The 24,578-nt window shown below is 33.6% G+C and overlaps 1 protein-coding gene across 5 annotated transcripts in view; it reads right to left on the reverse strand.

Annotated features, from left to right (window-relative positions):
• LOC109066013 (low density lipoprotein receptor adapter protein 1-like) overlaps nucleotides 1-24,578 on the reverse strand; it is a 32,621-nt gene that overhangs the window by 2,875 nt on the left and 5,168 nt on the right. The window contains exons 2-9 of one of the 5 annotated variants that reach the window (XM_042777592.1): nucleotides 14,471-14,613; nucleotides 13,220-13,332; nucleotides 7,182-7,296; nucleotides 6,679-6,751; nucleotides 6,467-6,547; nucleotides 6,248-6,366; nucleotides 5,208-5,242; nucleotides 1,995-2,023 (exon numbers count right to left, since the gene is read on the reverse strand). In XM_042777592.1, the coding sequence (XP_042633526.1) occupies nucleotides 1,995-2,023; nucleotides 5,208-5,242; nucleotides 6,248-6,366; nucleotides 6,467-6,547; nucleotides 6,679-6,751; nucleotides 7,182-7,296; nucleotides 13,220-13,332; nucleotides 14,471-14,613 (708 nt within the window). Of the gene's footprint in view, nucleotides 1-1,985; nucleotides 2,024-4,062; nucleotides 4,638-5,207; nucleotides 5,243-6,247; nucleotides 6,367-6,466; nucleotides 6,548-6,678; nucleotides 6,752-7,181; nucleotides 7,297-13,219; nucleotides 13,333-14,470; nucleotides 14,614-24,578 lie in introns of those variants that run through there. The other 4 variants (XM_042777594.1, XM_042777590.1, XM_042777591.1 and 1 more) reach the window with 4 other exon arrangements.

Raw genomic sequence — 24,578 nt, forward strand, 5'->3', positions numbered from 1 at the left:
CCTGACTGATGGCGATCCATTCTTGCCTTATTAGTTCTTGGAGTTGATCACAATTTGTGGGCTTCTCACAGCAGCTTCACACATGGTCTCAGGATGCTTCACTGTTGGCACAACACAGGACTCATTGTAGCGTTCACCTTTTCTTCTCCAAACAATTGATTTTCCAGATGTCCCAAACAGTCGGAAGGGAGCTTCATCATAGAAAAAAACTTTGCACCAGTCTTCTGTTATCCAATCATTGTATTTCCTGCAGAATTTCAGTCTGTCCTTGATGTTTTTCTTGGAGATAAGTGGCTTCTTTGCTGCCCTTCTTGACACCAGGCCATTGTCCAAAAGTCTTGGCCTCATTGTGTGTGCAGATGCTCTCACACCAACCAGCTTTCATTCCTGAGCAAGCTCTACACTGCTGGTGACACAATCCCGCAGCTGACTCCTCAGGAGGAGACGGTCCTGGCGCTTGCTGGACACTCTGCGACATCCTGAAGACTTCTTCACTGCAGTCGAACGTCTCTCCTTGAAGTTCTTGATGAACCAGTAAATGGTTCTTTCAGGTGCAATATTCTTTGTAGCAATTTCCTTGCATGTGAGGCCATTTTGATGCAGAGTGATGATGGCTGAACGTGTTTCTTTGGAGGTAACATTGCTAACAAGAACACAATGGTTAGAAGAATTTTCCTTTTTTTTCTTTTTTTTTTTTTGAGATAATTTAGCAATTACAGTATATAAAATGCATCAGATCACTCTACACAATAATCTAGATAATGTAGAAACAGAACAGATAAGCTGAGTGGAATGCAAAAAATTTATTTTATTTCAATGACTTTTGTTTTTGATTTTATTTTTTTTATTTGATAAGCTACAGTTCAGTTGAATGGGGTCAGTACAAACTTTTTTTGTTTGTTTTTGAAAGAAGTCTCCTGCCAAGGCTTAATTCATAATGCAGTAAAACAGTAATATTGTGGAATTTTATTACAGTTAAACAAAAAACAACATTTTTATATGTATTCATGTATTTAAAAAATAATATTTAATATTTGAATATATAATTTAATCTTGTAATGACAAAGCTGAATTTCCAATGAAACATTATTATCAATGTTAAAAACAGTTGTGCTGCTTAATATTTTTGTGATACATTTTCAGAATTCTTTGATGAATAGACAGTTTAAAAGAACAACATTTATTTGAAATAGAAATATTTTGTAACGTTATAAATATCATTACTTTCACTTTTGATCAACTTAATTCAACTGAATAAAACACTGCTGAATAAAAGATTTTATTTACTTGATTATTTTTCAACTGTGTGAAAAAAATTCTGCTGACCACAAACTTTTGAACAGTAGTGTGGATATACTCTGCGAGCAATAATCTGTGAGCAAATCATTAGTTTGAGTCAGTTCTTTTCAGTGAATCATTCAGACCCGTGCAGAAAATGAACAGAATCATTCATTAATCATGAGTCAAAACAATTGGTAACACTTATGTAACATGAATGAACTATGAACAATACATTTATTACATTATTTATTAATCTTTGTTAATGTTAATTAATGTAATTAATGTTGTATATTGTTGTGTCGTTTTTATTTAGTGTTGATTTAAATTTTGTTTAATATTGTTAACTTTTGATTTTTTTGATTTTTTTGTTGATTTTGTATTTGTTGTTAACTAAGATGAATAAATGCTGTAGAAGTGTTGTTCATTCTTTGTTCATGTTAACTATAGTAGTTAACTAATGTTCCTTATTGTAAAGGGTTACCAAACAAATTATTATCCAGTAATCACAAATGACTCAAAAAGTTATGAAAATTCACCGGGAACCCGCTTGTATGTTATTGTTTTGAAGTGAAAGACAGCAAATTTATCAGACAGTGACTATGAAGGAAACTAAGTGTGATGCAAGTCTGAAGTGTAATAATATTAGTCTCTGGCTGGCTTGATGATAACTGAGGCTCATCATTAAGCGGTACGGTTTCTCTCACCTCACTTACCTGCGTCCATCTCCTCCACCTCCATATTGCTGCATGGCAGGTGAGAGAGAGCATGACACATGCTGACAGTAAGCTATGGTTAAACCATCACATCCTTCCCAGCATCCCACTGTTCAAACTATACCAGCCTTTGTCAGCAAGTGGAGATCTAGATCTATTATTATAGTTTTTATCGTGTTTTTTCTTTATGCTCAGTGAAAGGAAAGAGCTGACTATTTGGATCCACCTCATCTGATTCACTTAGAAGAATGATGGTCCTTTGGCCCCATCGCATTACTTATAATAATGGATTCCATTGGCAAGATGACAGTGCTGTTTCTGACCTGCTGTATCCCAGTAATGAAGTCACAGTAATTCATTGGCATCACAACCAGTTATAACTTTATGGCAGTAGAGAATGTGGCAAGCAATCATAGAATGACTTGTATCAGGTTAAAATACATTGATTAGAAAGCACATCCCTGTGAAATTGTACAGAAGAATGCCTGTAACTCGCCAAGCAATCAGTTCCTAAACATTAAGCAATGAAAGCACTGATGTTTGTGATTTTATTGCTTGGTGCCCCTTTAAAGATGCCCATACAAGCAGAGACAGTGATTTCAACTGAGAAATCTTCCAAAAATCTAAAAAAAAATATATATTAAATTAAAACACAAACACACACACATTAAATTTAAACAAATAATAATTGTACATTAATTCATATGATACAAATTTTATATTTCTTAATAGTTCTAAATAATTAAAATAACTATTTATTATTGTTGTAGAAAAATTTATATTTTACTCTTTCTTATTTACTTTCTTAGACATTGGGTGGGTTTTTATATATTTTTATTTTTCCTTTTGATTTAACTTGTGTTTCTTTATGTATGTCACCTGGAATGCAACGAAGACATCACACAGTAAAACAAAGAGCCTTTGAAGTCTTTAGTGTGGGTAACTTTAGGAAGGGAAAGACAGAGAGGTAGCCACAAATAAAGACCTTTAACCTCACGGGTGTGAAGCCACACAAACAACAGTATCAGAAAGAGCCTTTGAACACTTTAGTGCAGGAAAGACAGAAGGTTTTGTAGACCTCAGAGATGTGAAGATAATGAAGCCCAGGGGGTTAGAAGGACCATTGTTTTTTCTGAAAAAGCTAGGTTTGGTTTACGGGGTTAAGTGGAAATTATACAGAAGGAACCTTGTAAGAAGTGGGGGGGTGATTGCAGTATAAAGAAGGCTGTCTGTTTTCAGTGTGATTTTAGGTCTGTTGTGTTTCAGGGTAGCTGCTGGAACATTGTGAACACACCTCTTTAAGGAAAATAAATTTCTTTCCTTAAATATAATTTGATTCCTTGTCTCTTACACTGGGATGCTCTTTGTTAATAATTGTTTTTGCCACAACAATTATATTTTATTTTATCTATTTATTATATTTATTTTCAAGTATATTTTTATTATAATTATTATAAAAACCATTAATTATTAATAAAATATCAGTTTATTCTATTTTATTTATAAAATTCATTCAATGAAAGTACAGATTATACTTCACCTTCACCTTTTTTAATGCATGCTGTATTTGTATATGTAGTACATAAAGGTTTTTTAAATTTTCAGATAAAAATCTGTACTGAACAAGTGCAGAATCTTGTTTTTTTCTTGTAAATTGTTTTTTAACTTTTCAAAATCCTAAAAGTTTCTTTGTTTTAATAAATAACAGATTTACAGTGTGACCCTACTGAACACCACTTTATGTGTGTGACAAGCCCAATTGTGAATTAAAAACATTCGGTTTAATCACCATTCTATTTTAATGTGCTGCTTTAATTGACGCACACACACACACACACAGATTGGAGAACACGCTGCTCACACAAAGAAACACTCAGAAGCTTGTTGTTAACCATGGCCTGTGACTTCTATTAATAAAACAGATTCGATACTGAATCGCTAAATTATTTCTCAGCAACAAGGTGGTAAAATCGCTGTTTTTGAAAAAACTAAACTCAACTTCATTGTTTGTAGAGAGACACAGACGCAGGTAATTCACACACACAACTTTAATCTCTCTCTCTCTGTCTCTCTTAATGATAAAATTCATCCTATTACATAGCTGATTATAATTTTAGATTAATAATTTTAATTACAAATATGAATTATTAATAAAATATACATTTATTATATTTCAAATGACAAAATTCAAATGACAGAACAGATTATAATTTCAGATTGATATTTTAATTAAATAAAAAACTTTATTAGCATTTATTGTAAACTATGTATTATTAGTAAAACATGAATGAATTAATTATTATAAAATTATAAATTTAATGCAATGACAGAACAGATTCTTTATTTGTTTTTTGCCAGTTTCACTATCTGTTAATAAGAACATATTCATTATTTTGGCAATTCTTGTTTTTTCATCTAACATCCTTAACTGTTCACAGAAAAGCTTGAAACTGTACAGAGAAACACTCTTTTTTTCTGCTTTGTTTGAACTGATATTATTAAGTGTGTATGGAGAGAGACTCAGAATAAAATGGTTCTCCATGTCCATTAATCTGAACCAGAGCCGCCGCCATTATTGTTTCAGCGCTTCTACTGTGTGCCAAATCTCGTTCCATCTCCACTTTATGAGACATAATGTCATACCTGAGGGAGTGCGAACACATAAGCTGATTATATGAGGCAAATAATTTACAAATAGGTCCATGTCAGCATACAGATGGGCTCAAAACTAACACACACACACACACACAGACACACACACACACACACACACACACACGGATAATATGCTAGAAAAACCCACATTTTGATTTCTTGGTGTCTTTAAGGAAGCAAATCAGCCCTTTCGCCTCTTGCTAATAAACAAAGAATTTTTGTTTTTCCTTGGGTAATTGTTGTATTTTTTTTTTTTTTTGTTTTTGTTTTTTTTCTGTTTTGTGATGTGGATTGAAGTTATATTGGTCTTAGAATAAACACAAGTAATTAAATGCCATTCAAACTTTTTGTGGTCAGTAAGATTTTTAAGCATAGTACGTTTTTTTTTTTACTACCACAATCAGATCTTTTCTTTTTGTGCATATGTATGTGAGTGTATTTTAAAGCACAAGTTGTGATCAATAAGCACTATATCTCCCAAAAAAAAAAAAGAAAAAGAAAAAAGCACTATCCTGGAGGATCAATCTCTGATTTCATAGACAGGGAACAGAAACTTACCTTGAAAATGCATCATCGAGGCCATCTTCCGCATCCTGGAAATAAGAGAACACGGAGTAACCGTGTAAGAAAAACCATCACGGATCACATCTATATCATATCACATACAGATTCATAGAGTAACTCTCAGCACCAGCATGCTGTAAAAACTTCATCTACAGTTTCTTCTGTGACAGTCATTATCTGAGACCAGCAGACTGAAGGTCCTAACTGGGTTTCAGAATCTGCCTAAACAGTGAACAGAATTCAATCACGGCAACAGATGCAATCTTTCTAAAACTGGCCTTGCCAACTAAACTGGAGTGGCCAGCTCTCATGTAGAGGTCATGTATTTAATCAATAATATTGTATTTAAGCAGAGAATGCCACTTAGTGGTGAATATGTGCTATATCAACAGGACAGGACCTGCTGACTGACAATATAATGGCAATTAGCCAAGGGAAATAGAGTAATTACTGCCTTGGCATGCTGATTTGTGCTATATTGAAAGGACGTGTTGTGTTTGATGAATATTTGATGGCATTTTGCAGAAATAAACTCCTGGAAAAGCACTACAGTCCTTCTATGAAGGGATATTTATGTGTAAAATTAGTTCTGCTCTAAATTAAGTTATTTTTTTTATTTTTTTTTTAAAGAAATTATTACTTTTATGCACATTCACACATTAAATTTATCAAAAGTGAGTAAAGACATTTACAATGTTACAAAATATTTGTATTTTCAAATAAATGCTTTTGAGCATATCATAATGATTTCTGAAGGATCATGTGTGACACTGAAAACTAGAGTAATAGCTGCTGAAAATTCAGCTTTACCGTCAGAGGAACACATTACATTTTAAAATGCATTAAAATAGAAAACAGTTATTTTTAAACTGTAATAATATTTGACAGAATTACTATTTTACTGTATTGTTAACCAAACAGGAGCAGCCTTAATGAGCATAAGAGACTTCTTTAAAAAACATTAAAAACTCTGACCAACCACAAACTTTTGAATGGAAGTGTATGTGAAAAGTTTAGAAAAGATGGCATCATACCCAGGAGTCATGTTTGATTGGTCGTCTCCTAGCTTTGCTGCGTGGAGATGGTGAAAGGAAAGAAGGGAAGAATGGCTTCCTAAGTTTGTGCTCCATCAGATCCTGAGTCTTCTCCTCCTCTGCCACAAGTAAAGAACACAAATGAAGAGCATTCCCATGAATTCAACAAAATTAAGATAGACATCCAGAAAACCTTTGTGTTCAAACCAATAAATGTACCTGAAATGCTATTTGGTTCAGATTCAGGCTGAGATTCAGGGTCTGAACAGGAGTAGCATGTGCGAGCTTTCTTACTTTTGTCTGCAATAAGAAAATGAAGACACAGGAATATCTTCTGTTCCTTGTGAGATATATATATATATATATATATGTGTGTGTGTGTGTGTGTGTGTGTGTGTGTGTATATCGACAACAGGCAAAAAAAATCTCACCTTCCTGTGCGATTTCCCACAGATCCAGAGCTACTTTAAAAGCTTGTGCAACTGTCAGTGTGACAGCCCGAGCCTGTGGAGGACACGTGATCACAAAATCAAAGAGAGCCCTGGGTGAGAGTTTGAAGAAACATCTTGTCCACTAGATGGCGCTAGATACCAACTATAGATAAGGATCAAGAGAAAAGACTGTGGCTTTCACAATAAGAGTTTGTCAAATATAATACAAAAACTGTGGCAAGAAAATAGACAATCATTAATTAAGCCGGCCAGATGATGGATAACAAAACTATCAAAATGGAAAAATGTTAAGATGTAGACAGACAGACAGACAGACAGACAGACAGACAGATAGATAGATAGATAGATAGATAGATAGATAGATAGATAGATAGATAGATAGATAGATAGATAGATAGATAGATAGATAGATAGATAGATAGATAGATAGATAGATAGATAGATAGATAGATAGATAGATATTTGCATCTGAAAACACTTACTATTTTCTTTTTTTGGCACAGGAAGGCATGGCACTCCAGAGTTGCATTGAACTGGCTTTGGGAGACGTAGGCAAAGACCTTATCCTGAGTTTTGTCTGTTGTGCAGTAAGATATTCTGCAGAAGCAAGAAATACAAGCTTTTCACTGTTTTGTCCATAAAGACTCATATAATCAAATAACATTGCTGGGAAAAGTATAATGTACCGACAGGGTCACGGTTATGACAAAATATTCATCTTTCAATAATATCAATGAAAGTGTGTGAAAATCCCCAGCTTATGTTACAGAGCAATTACAAGCTGCTTGCAGTTCAGTAACCAAAGAAAGAAAGAAAAAACCCTCTTCTGTTATACATCGAGTCATTTCTAACTTTCAGCTAGAGTAATAACTGCATCCAGCCATGTTATGTAGGTCTATAAGGTCTGTAGACCAACCCAGACAATCCTGTCAAAACCAGATTTTTTATTTTATTTTAGATGGGTTTGTTGTATTTGTGGTTTATATTGGTAGAATTTGTGGGTTATGTGTGTTAAGTGTAATTTCTGCACCCAAGTGTTATGTTCATTCTGCTGTGGAACACAAAAGAAGATATTCTGAAGAATGTCTGCTCTCTTTCATTCAATGACATTTTCCTGTTAAACAGTAGAGCATGGCACTAACAACTCCAAGGTCATGAGTTCAATTCCCAAGAAATGCACAAACTAAAAAAAAAAATACATAGCACTGAATGCAATGTAAGTTGCTTTTCATTAAAGCGTCTGCCAAATGCATAAATGTAAATAAAAGTGGATGGGGACTGGAGCTGCCAAGCTCCAGAAAAGAACCTAAAAAAACATTCTTATTTGTTTAAAGAACAGACTGAAATTTAAGATGTTATTCTTTCAATAAAATATTGCCATTGAAAATTTAGCTTGACAGTCGAGGTCACCATTTACATTCAATGACAATGGAAAATGAAAGTGAGTAAATCATGACAAAAGTTTAATTTTACTGCATTTAGTTTTTGTAAAGAAAGCCAGAGATCAACAACACTGTGTATATTTTACAACCAATGCGATTATCGGATATAATATCAGACACACTTATAATTATAATAAAATATGATCCATCAGAAATGTAATAGAATGTGGATTTTAAACGTCATTTTAGGAAAAGGGTAGAAATTTAGAACACCAACCCAAAAACACTTATGTGAAAATGATGAGATACATTAGACAAAGACCAGGGAAAGACAGAGCTCTGATCTCACTTCATCTACAATTGTTAGTGCACTGCTTCTGATACCCGACCTAAATACAAATGCCCAAGACTCTCTATTCCCTTTCCCCCTCCCCTTTCTGTCTCTGAACATGGGGGGTGTGGTGAATTATCATTTATTCCAGTCTGTGGTGCATTGCACACTTTCATTATTGAAAAGTGAAAAGCTGAGTGGGAAGGAAACTGTAAATGGCCTGAATGTACCTGTTTGTAACTCTATTTAAACAGAATTGAAGATGGGGGACATTTTATCCTTGGCTATACTGACAAGAACTTCTCAATCTTTGCCTTCATGGAAAGCAAATAGGAAGTTTTGAAAATAACTTCATGGAACATTTATTTACGTTTTACATATTTACATTCCAGGCCTTGAATTTGATTGGCTGAGAGGCATTTTAAGAGTGCTGATATATGTATAGTCCAACAAAACTTTTTCTGCAGGTTACATTGGTTCAGCAGTAAGTGGCAACAAGTGACCGTCTTTATGAGTGAGTCATTGGAATCGTTCACTCAAAGGACTTGTTTAGACATTTAGGCTGCATCCATATATGCATACTTTCCTACTATATAACAGAAGCAGTATATGAAAGAGTTTATGATTATGAAGATTATGAAGTGCGTGATGAAGGCACAGGAGGATTTGTGAATGGCAGGAAAGCAACACAGCTGACACTGGTAGGTCACATGATATTGACAACATGACAAATGTAGTACCAACCATATGTCCAAATTACATTCATTGTACATACATTGATCCTATATAGTACTTGTTCACAGTCGCAAATTAACTACACAAAAGACCTACTTAGAATGCATGCAATTTCGGATGCAGCATTTACTAACAAAACAAGTGACTATGTTTAATAGTGAGTCATTGAATCAATCAAACTATTGATTTGTTTAAAACTACCAAATTATTCAACACCAAAACACCTACTGCCTGTTGCTTGTGTAAGTTCGCAACAATTTTCATTGAAAGGAAGTTAATGGCAATGCTGTTCAGTTTTTTTTTATTTGAACTGTTTTTTACTGTCAGTGTATTTTCAGACCTTTGTACTCTACTGTATATGAATGAGAAAGCATAAGGTGGGTCATGTAAACAAAGACGTAATCCAGGCAAAGTTAAAAGCAGAGATACAGTAAAGTAGCAATGCACATCAAAATAAGTGAGTGAGGCCTTTGCATGAAAGCTTTCCGCTTTTTGAGACGTTAGGTAAAGAGGCGACACACTTGTTAAATTTTAACAAATGTAAATAGAGTCTTAGTCGGGACACATACAATGTACAAAGAAAAAATGAGGGCTTTTATGTAAGCAACTCAAGGACATATATATATATATATATATATATATATATATATATATATATATATATACACACATACATACATATATATATATATATATATATATATATATATATTACACACACACCCACACATATAAATTGTATATTATTTAACTTTCAATTAATAATTTTTATATATTTAGAAGTATATATATTAATTTAATACATGAATTTAAAATAAATTAATTTAATAAAGTTATTTAAAACAAATGTTAATTTTAATATTATATTTATACTTCTATACATATATAAAACATTAAATTGATAGGAATAAATTTAGATATATAAAATTACATATAAAATGTATGAAAACAGTCTGTGAATATGTGAAAAAGCCTTTTCTTATTTTAGCTTTGGCAGTGTTTGCATTGGCAAGGCCATATCTCCGTCATTGATGACCTTCTGGCTCTCCTCTCTTGCTGAACACATTACAGTGGAATATGACATTCCCAGAATGGAAAAAAATCCATGTGGGGTTTAATGTTTTCATGAACCCCCAAACAGTTAATGCGGGGCCAAAGTGAATCTCATTACACAAATCACTGTGCAAGATTTGTGGCTTAGGAAAATAAAGTCTTGCAAACAAATATTAATGTTTTCTTTTCATGAGACAAGCTGGCAGTAGAAAAAAAAAGCCACATAAAAATCCTAAGTTGCAGTGAGCATTGACGGAAATGAAACAAAAGTATAAAAAAAATCCCCTTCAAACCTTTATAATTTCTAAAGCTGACAGCTCCTACTGAGCCTAGACAAACAACATCATCTCATATTTTTCACTAAAAATAGAACGGCTGTTTTTTTTCTTTATTATTTATATATTCGGCTGTGGAAGGGGGATGGGACGCAAAGGAGTGAATAAAGATGAGGAAGGGTATTCATATCATCAGCGCTAATGTGTTTCCTTCTTTTCAAACCCCCACCACTTCATTCAAAATGCTCTCGTTTTCCTTGCTGTCAGTGAAAAGGCACAGGATAGCCATGATTCTGTTCTTCACCCTTCAAATTGCTGTCCAAAACCCCCTCAGGGTTTGGGTTGAAATAGCATTTATTATAGCATTCCGACTGAACTCTGATTTCATAGTCCCCTGGTACTTGTGTTTATTCTCCAGCCTTCTTTGAAAGTCAAACTGAGGCTGTATGATCAAAGTCTACTCTGATTATATTTTGCAGTATAAGACATTTCACTCCAGGGTGTTTTCTTTCATCCTGAGGTGTGCTTCACCTGGATCAGACCAATAATACACTGTAAAAAATAAGCAGAAGTTCAGTGCAGTGGAGAGCAGTTTGTCCTGCAATGTGAGCTCTCAGCATTTCTCTGTGTTACACAGGAATCCATATGTCATCCCACTAAATAGCCAGAACCCCACAGAGCATCTCTGAAGGGTGCAGGCAGGACAGTCCCGTAGATGGAGGAGTTCCAGGTGCAAGGGCAGTGTGTTTTGTTGCAGACCTGATCCTCTGCTGACATACATTGTAAAAATCATTTAAAAATTAATTCGTATTTTTGTCTTTATTACCACTGAAAACATCTAAATATCTGTATCTTGAATTAAACTTATATTTCTTACCCATTTGGAAAATATATATTATTTTTATGTATTTTTTATTTTAAAAAAGATGCTTATAACAAGTAGAAACAAAGTGATAAAAAAGAAAAAAATTATGTAAAAAATATTCAAGTAATATGCAGTTTTGCTTCTCCAATTTATTTTTCTTTAATTACTATTTAAATTTTACATTAATTATATTAAGACTAAATAGAACATACAGTATTGAATTACTGTAAACCTAAAGAAACTAAATATAAAAAATTATGTAAAAATTCTAGAAATATTCAAGTAATATCTTATGCAGTTTTGCTTTGCAAAAATATTATTGTGCTTTAATTTGTTTGACATTTTAATTTATACTAAGACTAGAAAATATATACAGTATTAATATATAATTAAATAAAAAGTAATATTTAGTATTTAGAATTATTCTTGTCCTTTGTAAAACCTCTGTTATTTTATAAGTGAAAACCTTAATACAAAGTGCTTAGAAGAAGAATGAACTAAAAAAAAACAAGAAAAAATAGATAAAAGATCCAATTGTTCTAAAAATTAAATATAAACTACAAAATATAAATATAAAACAAAATATATAAAAATATAATCATTTTTAATATTCAAGTAATATCTTATGACATTTTTCTTTTAAAATATTTAGCTTTAATTATTGTTTTCATTTTAAGTTAATTTGTATTAAAGACCTTTCCTGGTTTAAGTGTAAGCTTCAATAAACATTGTTTAAAAACCATAAATATAAAAATGTGCTTCTCAAATAAATTCAGCTTGCTTTTCAGCATTTTAATCTGAGTGATTACAATTTATTATTTTTTGCATTCTAAAACAGAGGCAGAGAGGGCATGTGTGGTGTATGTACCAGAAAAACAAGAACAAGAGAAAGGAAGAATAGGAAGGATGTAGAATATGTTTTCTTATGAGAGAGGATTAAAGAGATGGGTGACTCCCATGACCGTGTCTCTGGTATAGCTGATAAGGGGGATCAGCATGGGGGCTCCTCTCATGCCCACTGAATAATACACCTCCCTCCAACAGACGGGTATGATACAGGCAATCGCAAATTCATGAATACGATTTATGTATGTCAGCTCTAGCATCAACATTTGTTTGACATACTCAAATGTTAATGATTCACTGGTCAGTGATCTCACTGCAGAGTTCATGTTGTTCTACAGACCTTGACCGACTAAAAATCTTCAAACAATTGATTTGGAGGGAGTGAAGTAAACAGGCTTACTCCAATAATTGACTCAATGGCTTTTTAAAATTCTGAGAACAATGATATTCATATAATAATTGTATAAAATGTATACAGATTTTATAATTCATCAAATAAAATAAATAAAAATTAAAAACTTTTTACAATAAGTAATTTTTAAAGGTTAAATCAGGCTGAAGTTTGGGGTCAGCAAGATTATTATTATTTTTTTCAAATAAATTAATACTTTTATTCAACAAGGATGCATTTCATTTATCAAAAGTGACAGTAAAGACATTTACATAGTTAAAAAAAAAAATAAGAAGAAATATTTCTTGAGCAGCAAACCATCATATTAGAATGATTTCTGGAGGATCATGTAACACCGAAGACATTTTAAAATATGTATATTAAAATAGATAACAAGTAATTTAAATTGTAATAATATCTCACAATATTCAGATTTATACTGTATTTTGATCAAATTAATGCAGTCTTAATGAGTATAAGGGACTTTCAAAAACATCTTACCAGCATATTTTAACAATTTTTATTTTTATTTTTAAGCATATTAAGGATGCCTTTCAATTAGCACCACACTGTGATTTTCAAATTATGATACAAAAGAGCATAGGTTTTGTGATTTTGGTCTGTTTTGGTGTGGTCTTTTACCTGTAAATGGAAACGTCCTCGATGAGGTCATTGGTCTCTGTGTCTGAGATGATGATCCCTTTGGGGGAGACAGTGAGGGTCACTTTCCGAAACTTCTTTGCACTGGCCCGAGCCTGCATGGTTGACAACAAATACAATTTGTGTGAACCCTGGACAAATATCTTTGTCATTGCCAGCTTTAAAATGTCACTCATAACTCACTGACCGTAAACAATAACCTCTAAAGGTCAGCAAACTCTGTGTGGGTTATTAACTCTAACTCTATCGGTAAGAGCTGAAAAGAGATGATGCTTCACATATAAAATTCATCTTCTGCCTTGTCACTCTGATCCCAGCATATGAACACACTGGTACATCAGTGTAGTGTGCTGGCAGAAAGAAAAGAGGCCAACGAGAATGAGGGAAATTATAGTTGAAATGCAGCAGAGGAGAGAAAGGAGACTCGTCAAGGACAAAGGAAATCAGGCAAAGCATATCTGGAGGGTCTTTCTCTCTCCCCAGGAGACAGTAAACACTGATTTAAAACAAATGAAACTCTTCTCAAGGATTCACAGTCTGACAGTTTGGAGAGAAAGTTGCCATGTTCTGATTTGATTGTGCTGTTACAGAAAGCAAAACTGTTTTTCATTTGCTTTCTGGAGGATCATTTTGTATATTTAACATATATAAAATAGTCAGAAAAATCTAATTTATTTGAAATTGTAATGGAACAGGTTATTAAAGCTAAATAAAACAACAAAAAAATAAATTAATTTTACAAAATTACATACAGTATGTGTTTTTTGTTGTTGAGTCTTATATGATACAACAGGCTTTTATGGCTCATATACTGTAATATCATATGTGCTCACAGTTGAGAAAAAAAAAACCCAACAGTTTTATTCAGAGGACCAAAAAAATAAAAAAAAAAATACTTCTGATGTCTTTGTGTTAACATAAACTATTGATCAAAAAAAGTTTTTTGTTAATCAATTTGATACTAGTAAGAACAATTAACAGACTCTTAACAGTCTTTTCATGACCTCCAGTAGGTCAACAAAGAAAAAAACAAAATAAGAAAAAAATATTTTACAGTAAAATAATAATAGTTTTTATCATTATTTTTACGTGATAACATCATTTTATTCCACTATAAATTGTCAAAGGCACAAACATGATGTAAGCAAGATCTTGTGCCAAATTGGATCATGATCACTCCTTACAGTTCTCAATTTCTCAAGTCCTTTGACCCACTTTTACGCGATGACTGACCGTGGCTACAATCCTCCTGATAGCAGCTGCTGCCATGTCCTCTCCTTTAGGCTGGCCAACCAGAGTCATGCCCAGATACTTCACGTTGAACACCATCCCTTCCAAGAGTGTCTCCTTGGTGTCCGTCCAGTTCTCTGGGAGCTCTACACCACAAAATAAAACATTTTCATCATTTAAAGAGTTATTTAATAGAATAGTTCACCAAAATATGAAAAGCCTGCCATTGTTTACTCACTCTCATCCTGTTTCAAACCTATATGACTATAAACACAAGGAGACGCTGAATGACACCCTCAGCCACTATATGAAAAAAACACTTACAAACAAGTGACTGACTCTTTGTCTCTTATATTCTGTCAAACATCTCATTTTGTGTCCCACAGAAGAAAGAAAGTGGTTTAAAAAATAATGACATAACTGTCATATTTGAGTGAACTGTTCCTTGAAGAAACCAACTAAATGTTCAAGGCTTTATAAATCAAAGGCTCAAAAGAAACTGCCTGAAATGGTAAAGTGTATTTATTGATTAACACTGCAGGATATCAGAAGAAAGATGCCTGGCAGAAATTATGAAAAAAAAAATAAATAATAATTACTTTTTTGATGCAATAAATAATGATAAACTGGAAGCAAAAGCTCAATTTGCACATAAATATAAAAATATATCCATTAAACATAGATGACAGGTTTCACACCTTTCCATTAGGAGAAGTGTGGTTCATTCCCATGTAAGGAGAAATTCAAAAACTGTGCCACACAGTGAGCTTTAAATAGCTTTCCGGTCCCATTTGGGCCTAATACAAAGCCCTGTAGGAGTGCAGAGCTGGATCGAAAGATATGCAGAATGAACCTGACTAGACATCCACAGCCCTGCTATTGCAATTCTGAAGAAAAATCTATATAAAGCAAGCTCTGGAGTGCTGGACCTTAACCCGCTGTTATGTGAATTATTGATTATTATCCTTTCAAAACAACAAAGATCCTTTATTATTATTTTATATACTACATTTCTTATGGAAGAAAAACCATCAGAATTAAAGGAAGAGAGCATTTAAAATAGTGCCTTCTTGATAATTCATATTCATCATGACAGGTAAACCATAGTTTGACTCTTTATAAAGTTCTTTTTGTGACCTCCAGTAGCTCAGTAGAAAACAACATAAGAATAAAAAAATATTACAAAAAATTTATAATAATAATGTTATTATAATTGTTATTTTATATACTACATTTCATATGGAATAAAAAAAATCTCAGAACTGAAAACATGAAAAGAATACTTAAAATAGTGACTCCTTGATATTCTTATTCATATACTGTATACTCTTATATAAATTGTAAATTCATATGTACATGTACTCTTATATAAACTCTTTACAAAGTGCTTCTTGTGACCTTCAGTAGTGCAATAAAAAGTAAAATAAGAAAAATATTTTACATGATTAATAATAAAATAATAATTAACATGAATAAGAAAAACGTTAGAATATTGTTGTTGTTATTTTATTTTTTACTTTAATTACTCAATTTCTTATGCAAGAAAAACTGAGAACTGAACAGAGTTCTTCTTGTGATCTCCAAAAACTCAATAGAAAACAAAGATTTTTCTGAAAAGAATATTTTACATGAATATACCTATAACGTGTAAAAACAACAACAATAATAATAATGTCATTATTATTATTATATTTTATATACTAAATTTCAGAACTGCAGGAGAGAACATTTAAAAAAGTGCCTCCTTGATATCCATCATGACAGGTGAGCTGAAGTCTATTTTAAACATGCACTTATGGTGTGTGCCACTTTTCTTAAATTACACGTATAGTAACTGATTACTTCTATGTCCCTTTGCCTAAAAAGGAGGACAGAAAATCATCTAATCTGACAGTCCCATATCCCGCTCTGACAGCTCTGCTCAGAGCCATCTGGCTCTCCCAGCAGCACCAGCTGTTTGAGCCCAGGAAGACAATACAGCATCATGGCTTTCTCAACTGCAAGTGAATTATTAACCTACAGGGACACAAAATCTATCTTAGCATTTTTGAGGACAGGAAGAAAGTAAAGCTCAATGCTCACTCAGCACTGCAGCCATCTCTAAATGACATGTTATAGCCCATTTAGGATGGGCCGCTGGGCATGGAGACATAACAGAAGTAACTAAAAAGCTCTAAGGGTGACTTGCTGGCATGTATAATCTTCTTGAGCTGTTGCAGCACATTTGTCATGCTGAAATCCTAAACTGGGAATGCTGACCAACACAAAACTTGGGCCACAATAAAGCTGCAACAAGAACTTGAGGGATGCACCATACGTTCAGCAGGCTGCTAAATGAATAATTGATCAGATTCGTGTTGATGCTCCAGGCCTTCGCTCAGATTATACTGAAGTAGGACATGTTTATGTTTATAAAACTTTGCAAAGGTTATAACAATAAAGTGAAGCAAATAAAGCAAAAAGGCCATAAGGGCTGATAGTAATTGGATTTTTACAGGTTTGGCCAATGGCAGGATGATATGGGGAAAAAAAAGCAGCCAGTATTGTTTGTTTAGTGTGAGAGTGGCATTTTTAACAGCACATAATTTGACGTCTGGGTTGGTGCGTGTGTCTGCATGATACAGTGATCCGATTTGTGCAAACGTAAAATGCGATTACCATAGATGCCGAGACGTGCCGTAACCGCATTTGTGTCTGCGCTACACAAAAGCTGCATGGCATTTCTCCAGACTGATCTCGCGGTCGTGGAAAGGTCTCTGTGAGTGCTTATGCTTTTGAAGTTTTAAATCGAAATAAATCTACCTAATATGTTGTTTAGAATATTATTATTTTTTCAGAAGCGTTTAAATCAGCTGGGCTGGAATCTAGAATCTCTCGGCAAACACAAAACATTCCACTAACGTTACCGTGTGGTTCCTGTTTGGAAAAATGTACATGCAAGGTTCTCTAATAGTTATTTTCAGGATTTTGCTTTATAAACAAACATTCTCAAAAGGTTTTTGTGTGCTAACCTAATAAGGATGTATACACAACATTCTCAAATTTTTTATTTTAGGTTTTATTTTATGGACAGATTTCTGTCATGACAACTCCCAGAGAGTTTAGCATAATAATGTACATGACATTGTTAATGTGTTTGGGACTGGCGGAATAGATTCTGAGGCAGAGCAAGTACCGAGACTTTCTACTGCCGATACATCCACAGACACGCTGCTGTGAGCATGTAAGAAATACTGTTGCTGCACATTTAATGTATATGAAATATCCCCAGTGTATAATATACATGAAATCACCCTGTAGCAGATCTATACAGGTGGAGCTGGGGAAGGTGGAGGGGTTCTGAAGTGTGCTGCAACTGCTACAGCAAGCATGAGCCAAGTATTTGAATGTTGAGCATCAAGCTCATTGGCTGCTGTTACGAAAAGAAGTGAATCAGCTGCACCATGTGAATAATGATGAATGATGAATAAATAATAACTGAGTTAGAACCTATTAGACTGCGCCATCTAGAGTTTCATGACAAAACTTTGGATATCCTCAATGTTGAGGGAGGTTTTTGCATAAATGTATATACAACATTCTTCGATGGTTATTTTTAGGTTTTATTTTTAGATACAAACATTCTCAAAATGTTGCAGGAGGATTTTTGTGCTTATCTAATAATGTGTCCAAAACATTTTTAATGGTTATTTAAGGAGGATTTTTGTGCTAATCTAATAATTTGTGGTTATTTTTTTTTTTTGTTTTTTTTACGTTTTATTTTTTATAATGTTCTTGTAGGGAAGCTTTTTTGTACGTCAGTTTAATAAAAAATATACACAACATTCTTTAAAGTTTTTTTTTTCAAAATTTTGCTGGAAGGTTTTTGTGTGCTCACATAAGAACGTATAAACACTCATTCATTCATTTAAAGGTAATTTTAGCCTTTATTATTTTAAAAAATGAACTTTCCCATTGACTTCGATATTTTTTCGATACTATCGAAGTTAGTGGAGATCATCAACTGTTTGGTTATCCGCATTCTTCAAAATATCTTTGTTTATGTTCAACATAAGTAAGAAACTCATGCATTTTTGGAACAACTTGAAGGTGAGTAAATGACAGAATTTTCATTTTAAAGTGAACTGTCCCTTTAACTTTCTTAAGGGTGATCATTTTGTTTTTCTTAAGGACTTAAGAGTGTATTCACTGAGCCCATGGATGCCTTAAACTGTTGCACTGAAGGAAAGCAAGTGAGGCGACCAGTCACAGATTGATTTATATATGAATACCACATACTTAATGGTCTCATTTACACTCAAATGTCACATGAATACTCAAGCATGCTGAATCCCAGTAAATATAATGACTGCATTTACATGATGAGATGATTAATTAAAACATGAGCTCACACATGGACACACTTGCAGGACAGTTGCCCGTGGCAACGAGTAAATCAAATGCCTAGATTCCTAGAATGATTCTGCACTAGCATTTTTATGCATCACGTACATATTGTTGAATATAAAATACCTCATACTTAATGGTTTGAGCCATCTGAGAAAAATGAGCTGTTTTACTTTGTGCTGACAGCAGATGAATAAAAGGCCTCTGATCTCTGCTCTGCCATTTAGTGTCTAAATAATGAGTGTTTAGAAGAATCTAGGTCTTTGAATTGTGAGATTTTTTGATTTGATATGGCAGAGAGGGAGGGAAGAGGAGTTTGGAATACACACTAAAAACTGAAGGGGCTGTGAAAATAACTGAAGAAGCTTTATTTTAAATCCTTTTTTTTTTTTTTTTTTTTTTTTTTGCTGTATGGTACAACTCATGGTTGGCTATATGAGTAATAACTAAATGTCTTAATGTTTCTTTGAGTTAATGGTGTACTCAAACGTATCAAGCTGTAAAACAATTTTGATTCTATTTAGAACCTTTATTTCTAAGAGTGAAAATAGCTGTTCAATTACATATGCATTACTGAGGAGGAATTACAGGAAGGTGTCAATATTTAATTTTGTGTTCTTAGAGCCGGAGCTGTTTGAGCTGTGGTGAACATGCCATGTATTCATCAAATTTCTCTGCTCAGGACAACCACACTAGTGTCAGACCATGCTCCGTTGCCTAGCAACAAAAGTCACTGGGCATGAGACAGTCCTACAATGGGGGATGCTAGGACTTAAACATCAGCAGTCACAATAACACACACTAAACTCTGAGAAAGAATTATAATCACTGAATTATGGATATAACAAAATAATAAAAAAGTACATAAATACATATATACACACATAAATATATTTACAATATTCTCTATACACAAAATTGTTAAAAAAAAATGGTGAATGAAAGTTTTTGTGATAAAATGGCAGACTCCTTTGTCTTACTAAAGCCAATTTCATAGCTATTTATTTTACACATAAAAGTTTATATTATATTAATAATTAAGGCATAATTTGACAAAATTACTGCATGATTGGAAATGACAAAATATTCTGTAAACATTACTTACCTTGATTTTTTTCTAGTTTTCTTCACATCACACATCAAGTAAACTAACTTTCAAAAAAGTGTCCAAGCTTCAGTAATGATCTGCATGAATTATAATTTACTGCAACACAATAAGCCATTTTTCCTTCTCAACTTTTACTAAATGTTCACAACAAAGCGTAAACATTTATCATACAGACGTTTTCACCACAAATCCTCATACATAAAAATGTGGAATATTTGCTTTTTTGATCCCAAAGTAATCCAAATGCAATGCAAAATGTTTCTTTCTCAAAATCACAGAAGCTTTGAGACTTATCAGCAGCACAACAGCGGCTCAGACTTTGTGCTCTCAGGTTCTGTTTATACTGAACAGCATGCATATTAACATTCGGTTTTAAGAAAATGTAAACATGTTTTGTGTGTCACAAAAGGACCATTTCTCCTCAGTTGTATCTGAAGCCAGACACACCTTTAACTTGTGTCTGAAATTATCTGAATGCGAAAAAAAAAAAAAAAAAAAAAAAAAAAACAATGCATGAGATTTTTAATGCAAATTATTTAGCGAAAAGTAAGATCAAATTCTGATTATTGCAAAAGCACATCAAGTTATAATACAGGTCCAAGTTCAAAGAATATATAAAATAAATAAAAGTTTGTTGCTCATTCCAGATTCTGTGAGTTATGGGTGCTTCCTCTGCACTTTTTATGGTTTTGTCCTGATAAGGAAGCAGGCAACACTATTGACTGTAGGTCAACATTATGCAAAGGTCATGTTTAAAACCATTTATCAAGGTCTGCTTTTCAGGGGGATGTTTTGCTAGATAAAAGAGGGCAGACGAAACTTGTCTCTTTTACAAATGAGTTATTAAGTGGGAACACACAATTTCAAGTAAAATGGTCTAGGAAATTTATGGAGAAATCCTTATATTGAGTTTGGGAAATTTATTTTGAAGTAATTTTGTTTATGGAATTTTTTGAGATTTGTATTGTTGTTATTTTATGAGATGGGTAACATAGTTATTTAAAGGGATAGAGATTTGGAGAAATGTAGCATTACATCACTTGCTCACCAGTGGATCCTCTGCAGTGAATGGGTGCCATCAGAATGAGAGTCCAAACAGCTGATATAAACATCACAATAATCATCACAATAATCCACAAGTAATCTCATCTCATTCTGATGGCACCCATTCACCTCAGAGGATCCATTGGTGAGCAAGTGATGGAATACTAAATTTCTCCAAGAAACAAACTTATCTACATTTTGAATGGCTTCTGGGTGAGTACATTTTCAGAAGGTGTTCATATTTGAATGAATTATTTCTTTGAACATTATATACTGCAGAAGTTTGACAGTTATTTGTCTCAATCCGAATGACTGGTCACTATATATTATACATACAACATCATGCCTTCATCTGCTGATGTTAGATTATGTATCTAATGGATTAGATAACAGTTTAATCTAATTCTCCAGTGAATATTTAGACACACCACCACCAGAGATTCCTCCTCTAAAAGCCCAGTAATAGAATAAAACTGTATGTGCTTAAAACGATGATGTCTAATAATGAGAAACAGGCTCATGTGTATCACAGGGCCTCAGCTGGTGTGTGTGCTGTAAGTGATGTCCCATGGGGGTTTGGCACTAATGCAGCTCCTCCCTGTGCTGCCGATTGGTGGGTTTGTGTTGGTTCCGGGCAGCCCTTCTGAACACCCTGCCTGCACTCAGTAATGGCTGAGGTTAAAGGTCAAAGCACTGAAGACAGTTCCGAAGGATAGATGAAGTGAAGCAGCAAGCTCAGCATGCTGAAATCAACACTACTCCAGCATGCCTTCTGACCGACTGAGGAGGTTGAGTCTAAGCATTACACTATATTTATGGTCTGAATTTATGGCCTAGATAGCATATATTTTATGTCAGATTATTGTCAGATTTTAAAAGCTCTAGTTTCAGGTGTTCAGTCTGACTGAGCGGAGCCGTTTGAATCCCACTGAGCCCAACAGCACAGATAAAAGACAGACAGACGAAGAGAGACTATCAGTGACAAGGTTCACTAGGGGTAATGCTGGCAGCAGGGAAGGACTAAAATAGAACAAAAGACTGCTTTTTAGCAAGGGAATCTTTTATAGGAAACCACAAGCACCTAAAATAAACAAAGGAAAAGTGAGCTGTCAGATGAGCGGGAAGGACAGAAAGAGAAAGAGACGCAGAGAATGTGAAACAGGAAGAGATACAGAACGAGTGTCAAATTTCTCCCTGATGCATGTCCAGGTTGTCAAACAGGAAGGAAGGTTTGGATGTCACGGATCGCTCTGTAGGAGGATGCGACGACTGATTCTCATGCAGTCATTGTGCGCACTACTTAACTCTTTCTATGCATGCTGTTAGAACTACTATGGGAGAGTTGGGGTGCATGTTAAGAGAGTAACAGTAATATTTATAAGAAAACAAATATAATTTAGGAATAAGAATATAAATGTTGTCACTCAAACACATTCCATGACACAAATGATGGAACTATTTTTATATAACTAATATCAGTGCATGTATAAGCCTTCACAACCTGGCAATGGATGAATGTAATCTAATGCAGGTGTATAATGCTGTTTAGTTTTGTGAACATGAGGAGAACAAAGAAAATCAATATTTGGGAGGACTGTATCATTGACTCTTCTTCTCAGTCTAACTGAGAAAAAGCAGGTTCAGACTAATGAAAAAACCTATGTATCTTCAAAGAATGATTAGAAAGAACCACTTTCTATTCTACAGATGAATTTAGACCAAGGGGGTGTTTGTGTGCTGTCTAAGGGGAATAGCATCAGATAAAGATATGCAAATGCATTTATTAATTATACATAAAATAAGCTCACTCTACATTACCTGAACTTCCCTAGAAATGTTTTTCACCTGAGAATAAAGTTTTATTACAATTTATTACAAAGTCCCTAATTCTGATAAATGAGATATGTAAGATATACATTGTTGCCATGGAAAATGGTGAATATTAAAAAATATCTGACCACTAAATGCTATGTGTAACGTGGGAGGCATGACAACAGAGTTGAGGATCCAAATCCAGCTTTTATTTAACAAGAGCGTGGTTGAAACAGAAACAGGCAAGGTACAATGCAGGGTGAGACAAAAGAGTAATCCGATAAACATTCCAAGGTCAAAAACAAGAAGGCAAGGCAAGTAAACATGGAGACAAGGAACAGGATAAGGCTAAACAATATTCAGCAATGTGTGTGGATGTGTGCAACCTTTATAGTGTCCCTGATAGGAAACAGGTGTGGTGCAATAATGAGTTCCTAGGCACCCCTTATCGTGACACAATGATTGACCAATCAGAATCAAGAGAGCCACTTAATACATACAAGTTTGCATAATGAAGACCTATACTTTACCATTGTTTATGGCAAAATATTGGTGTTACTTTCACATCTCTTGTGGTCTCTCTCTTATAATATATAATAATAATATATAAATGAATACTATTAATATAAATTAATATTAACATTGTTGCTACAGTATGTAACTTTACTCATGATTATATCTGTTAATATTCACTAAATATAACTGAGTATTATATAATTTAAACTAAATTAATAAAAAATAAATTAACTAATTATTTTAGAAATAAATTGTAATATTCCTATATTTCTGTACTTGGTAAGACCCCCCCTGATTAGCATGTTATTTCTATTTTGAGGAAATGAAATCATAAAATGTTCATACATCGCCAACATATCACAGTACTAAGATTTTAAATTACAGTGTTCATGTTTATCACATTGTATTTTATCAATTACAGAAACATTACATCTAATTAAACTTTAACATGAATGTGGAATTTTATTGTAAAGAATGGCCCTAATTCCTTGTTTGGTTTTTGCAGATTGTGTCTTGAGTGTGGCCACACACACATGGTGCGTCTGTTTATCTCTCCAAAATCATTTTCTCCTCTTTTATTCATGACTAGCAGGGAACAAACCACAGGGAGTCTTTATGCTCACAGACACTAAGGAAAAATAATGACAAAGACAGAAGGATCGAGACATAGAGAGGAGGGGAGACCTACCTGAGGTCTGAAGGGATTTTGCTCTTATTTGTTTGTGATTTGAGAGATACATAACAAGCAAACAAATCAGAAGAAGAGGGGAAAACAGAGAGACTGGTTGTCATTTGGATTAAAAAGAAGACATGGGAAGCTAAATTCTTCTTTGCTGACATATCTGACAGCTGGCAGTTCAAACTGAATGCATTTATATTTGATCCAGAAAAAAAAAAAAATCCAAGTTAAACTGTCAAATTTTTAATATTTACTTTAGAACACATCAAAAAAGCACAGCTTGCTGCTTTTCAAACTGACATCCAGATATTCACATCCAGAACATTAAGACAATTGTTTGGCTGAACCTAATTCAATAGAGGAAAGAGGTTCCATATATTGAAAATGGGGTTTCTTAACCTTAAATTAAAGTCAGTTTACTGGCAATAGTGCATATTAGTGATGGGTGCATTTAAAACACTGCTTTGCAAAGCTTCTAAATGTTTGTGAATCTATTGTTTCCAACCAGTGGCATGGTGTGTGTGTCCATCGAATTTCCATCTTATTTCAGTAAACAAGACTTTGTT

The sequence above is a fragment of the Cyprinus carpio genome, chromosome A20, assembly GCF_018340385.1.
Source record: "Cyprinus carpio isolate SPL01 chromosome A20, ASM1834038v1, whole genome shotgun sequence".
In the NCBI taxonomy this organism is placed as follows: Eukaryota; Metazoa; Chordata; class Actinopteri; order Cypriniformes; family Cyprinidae; genus Cyprinus; species Cyprinus carpio.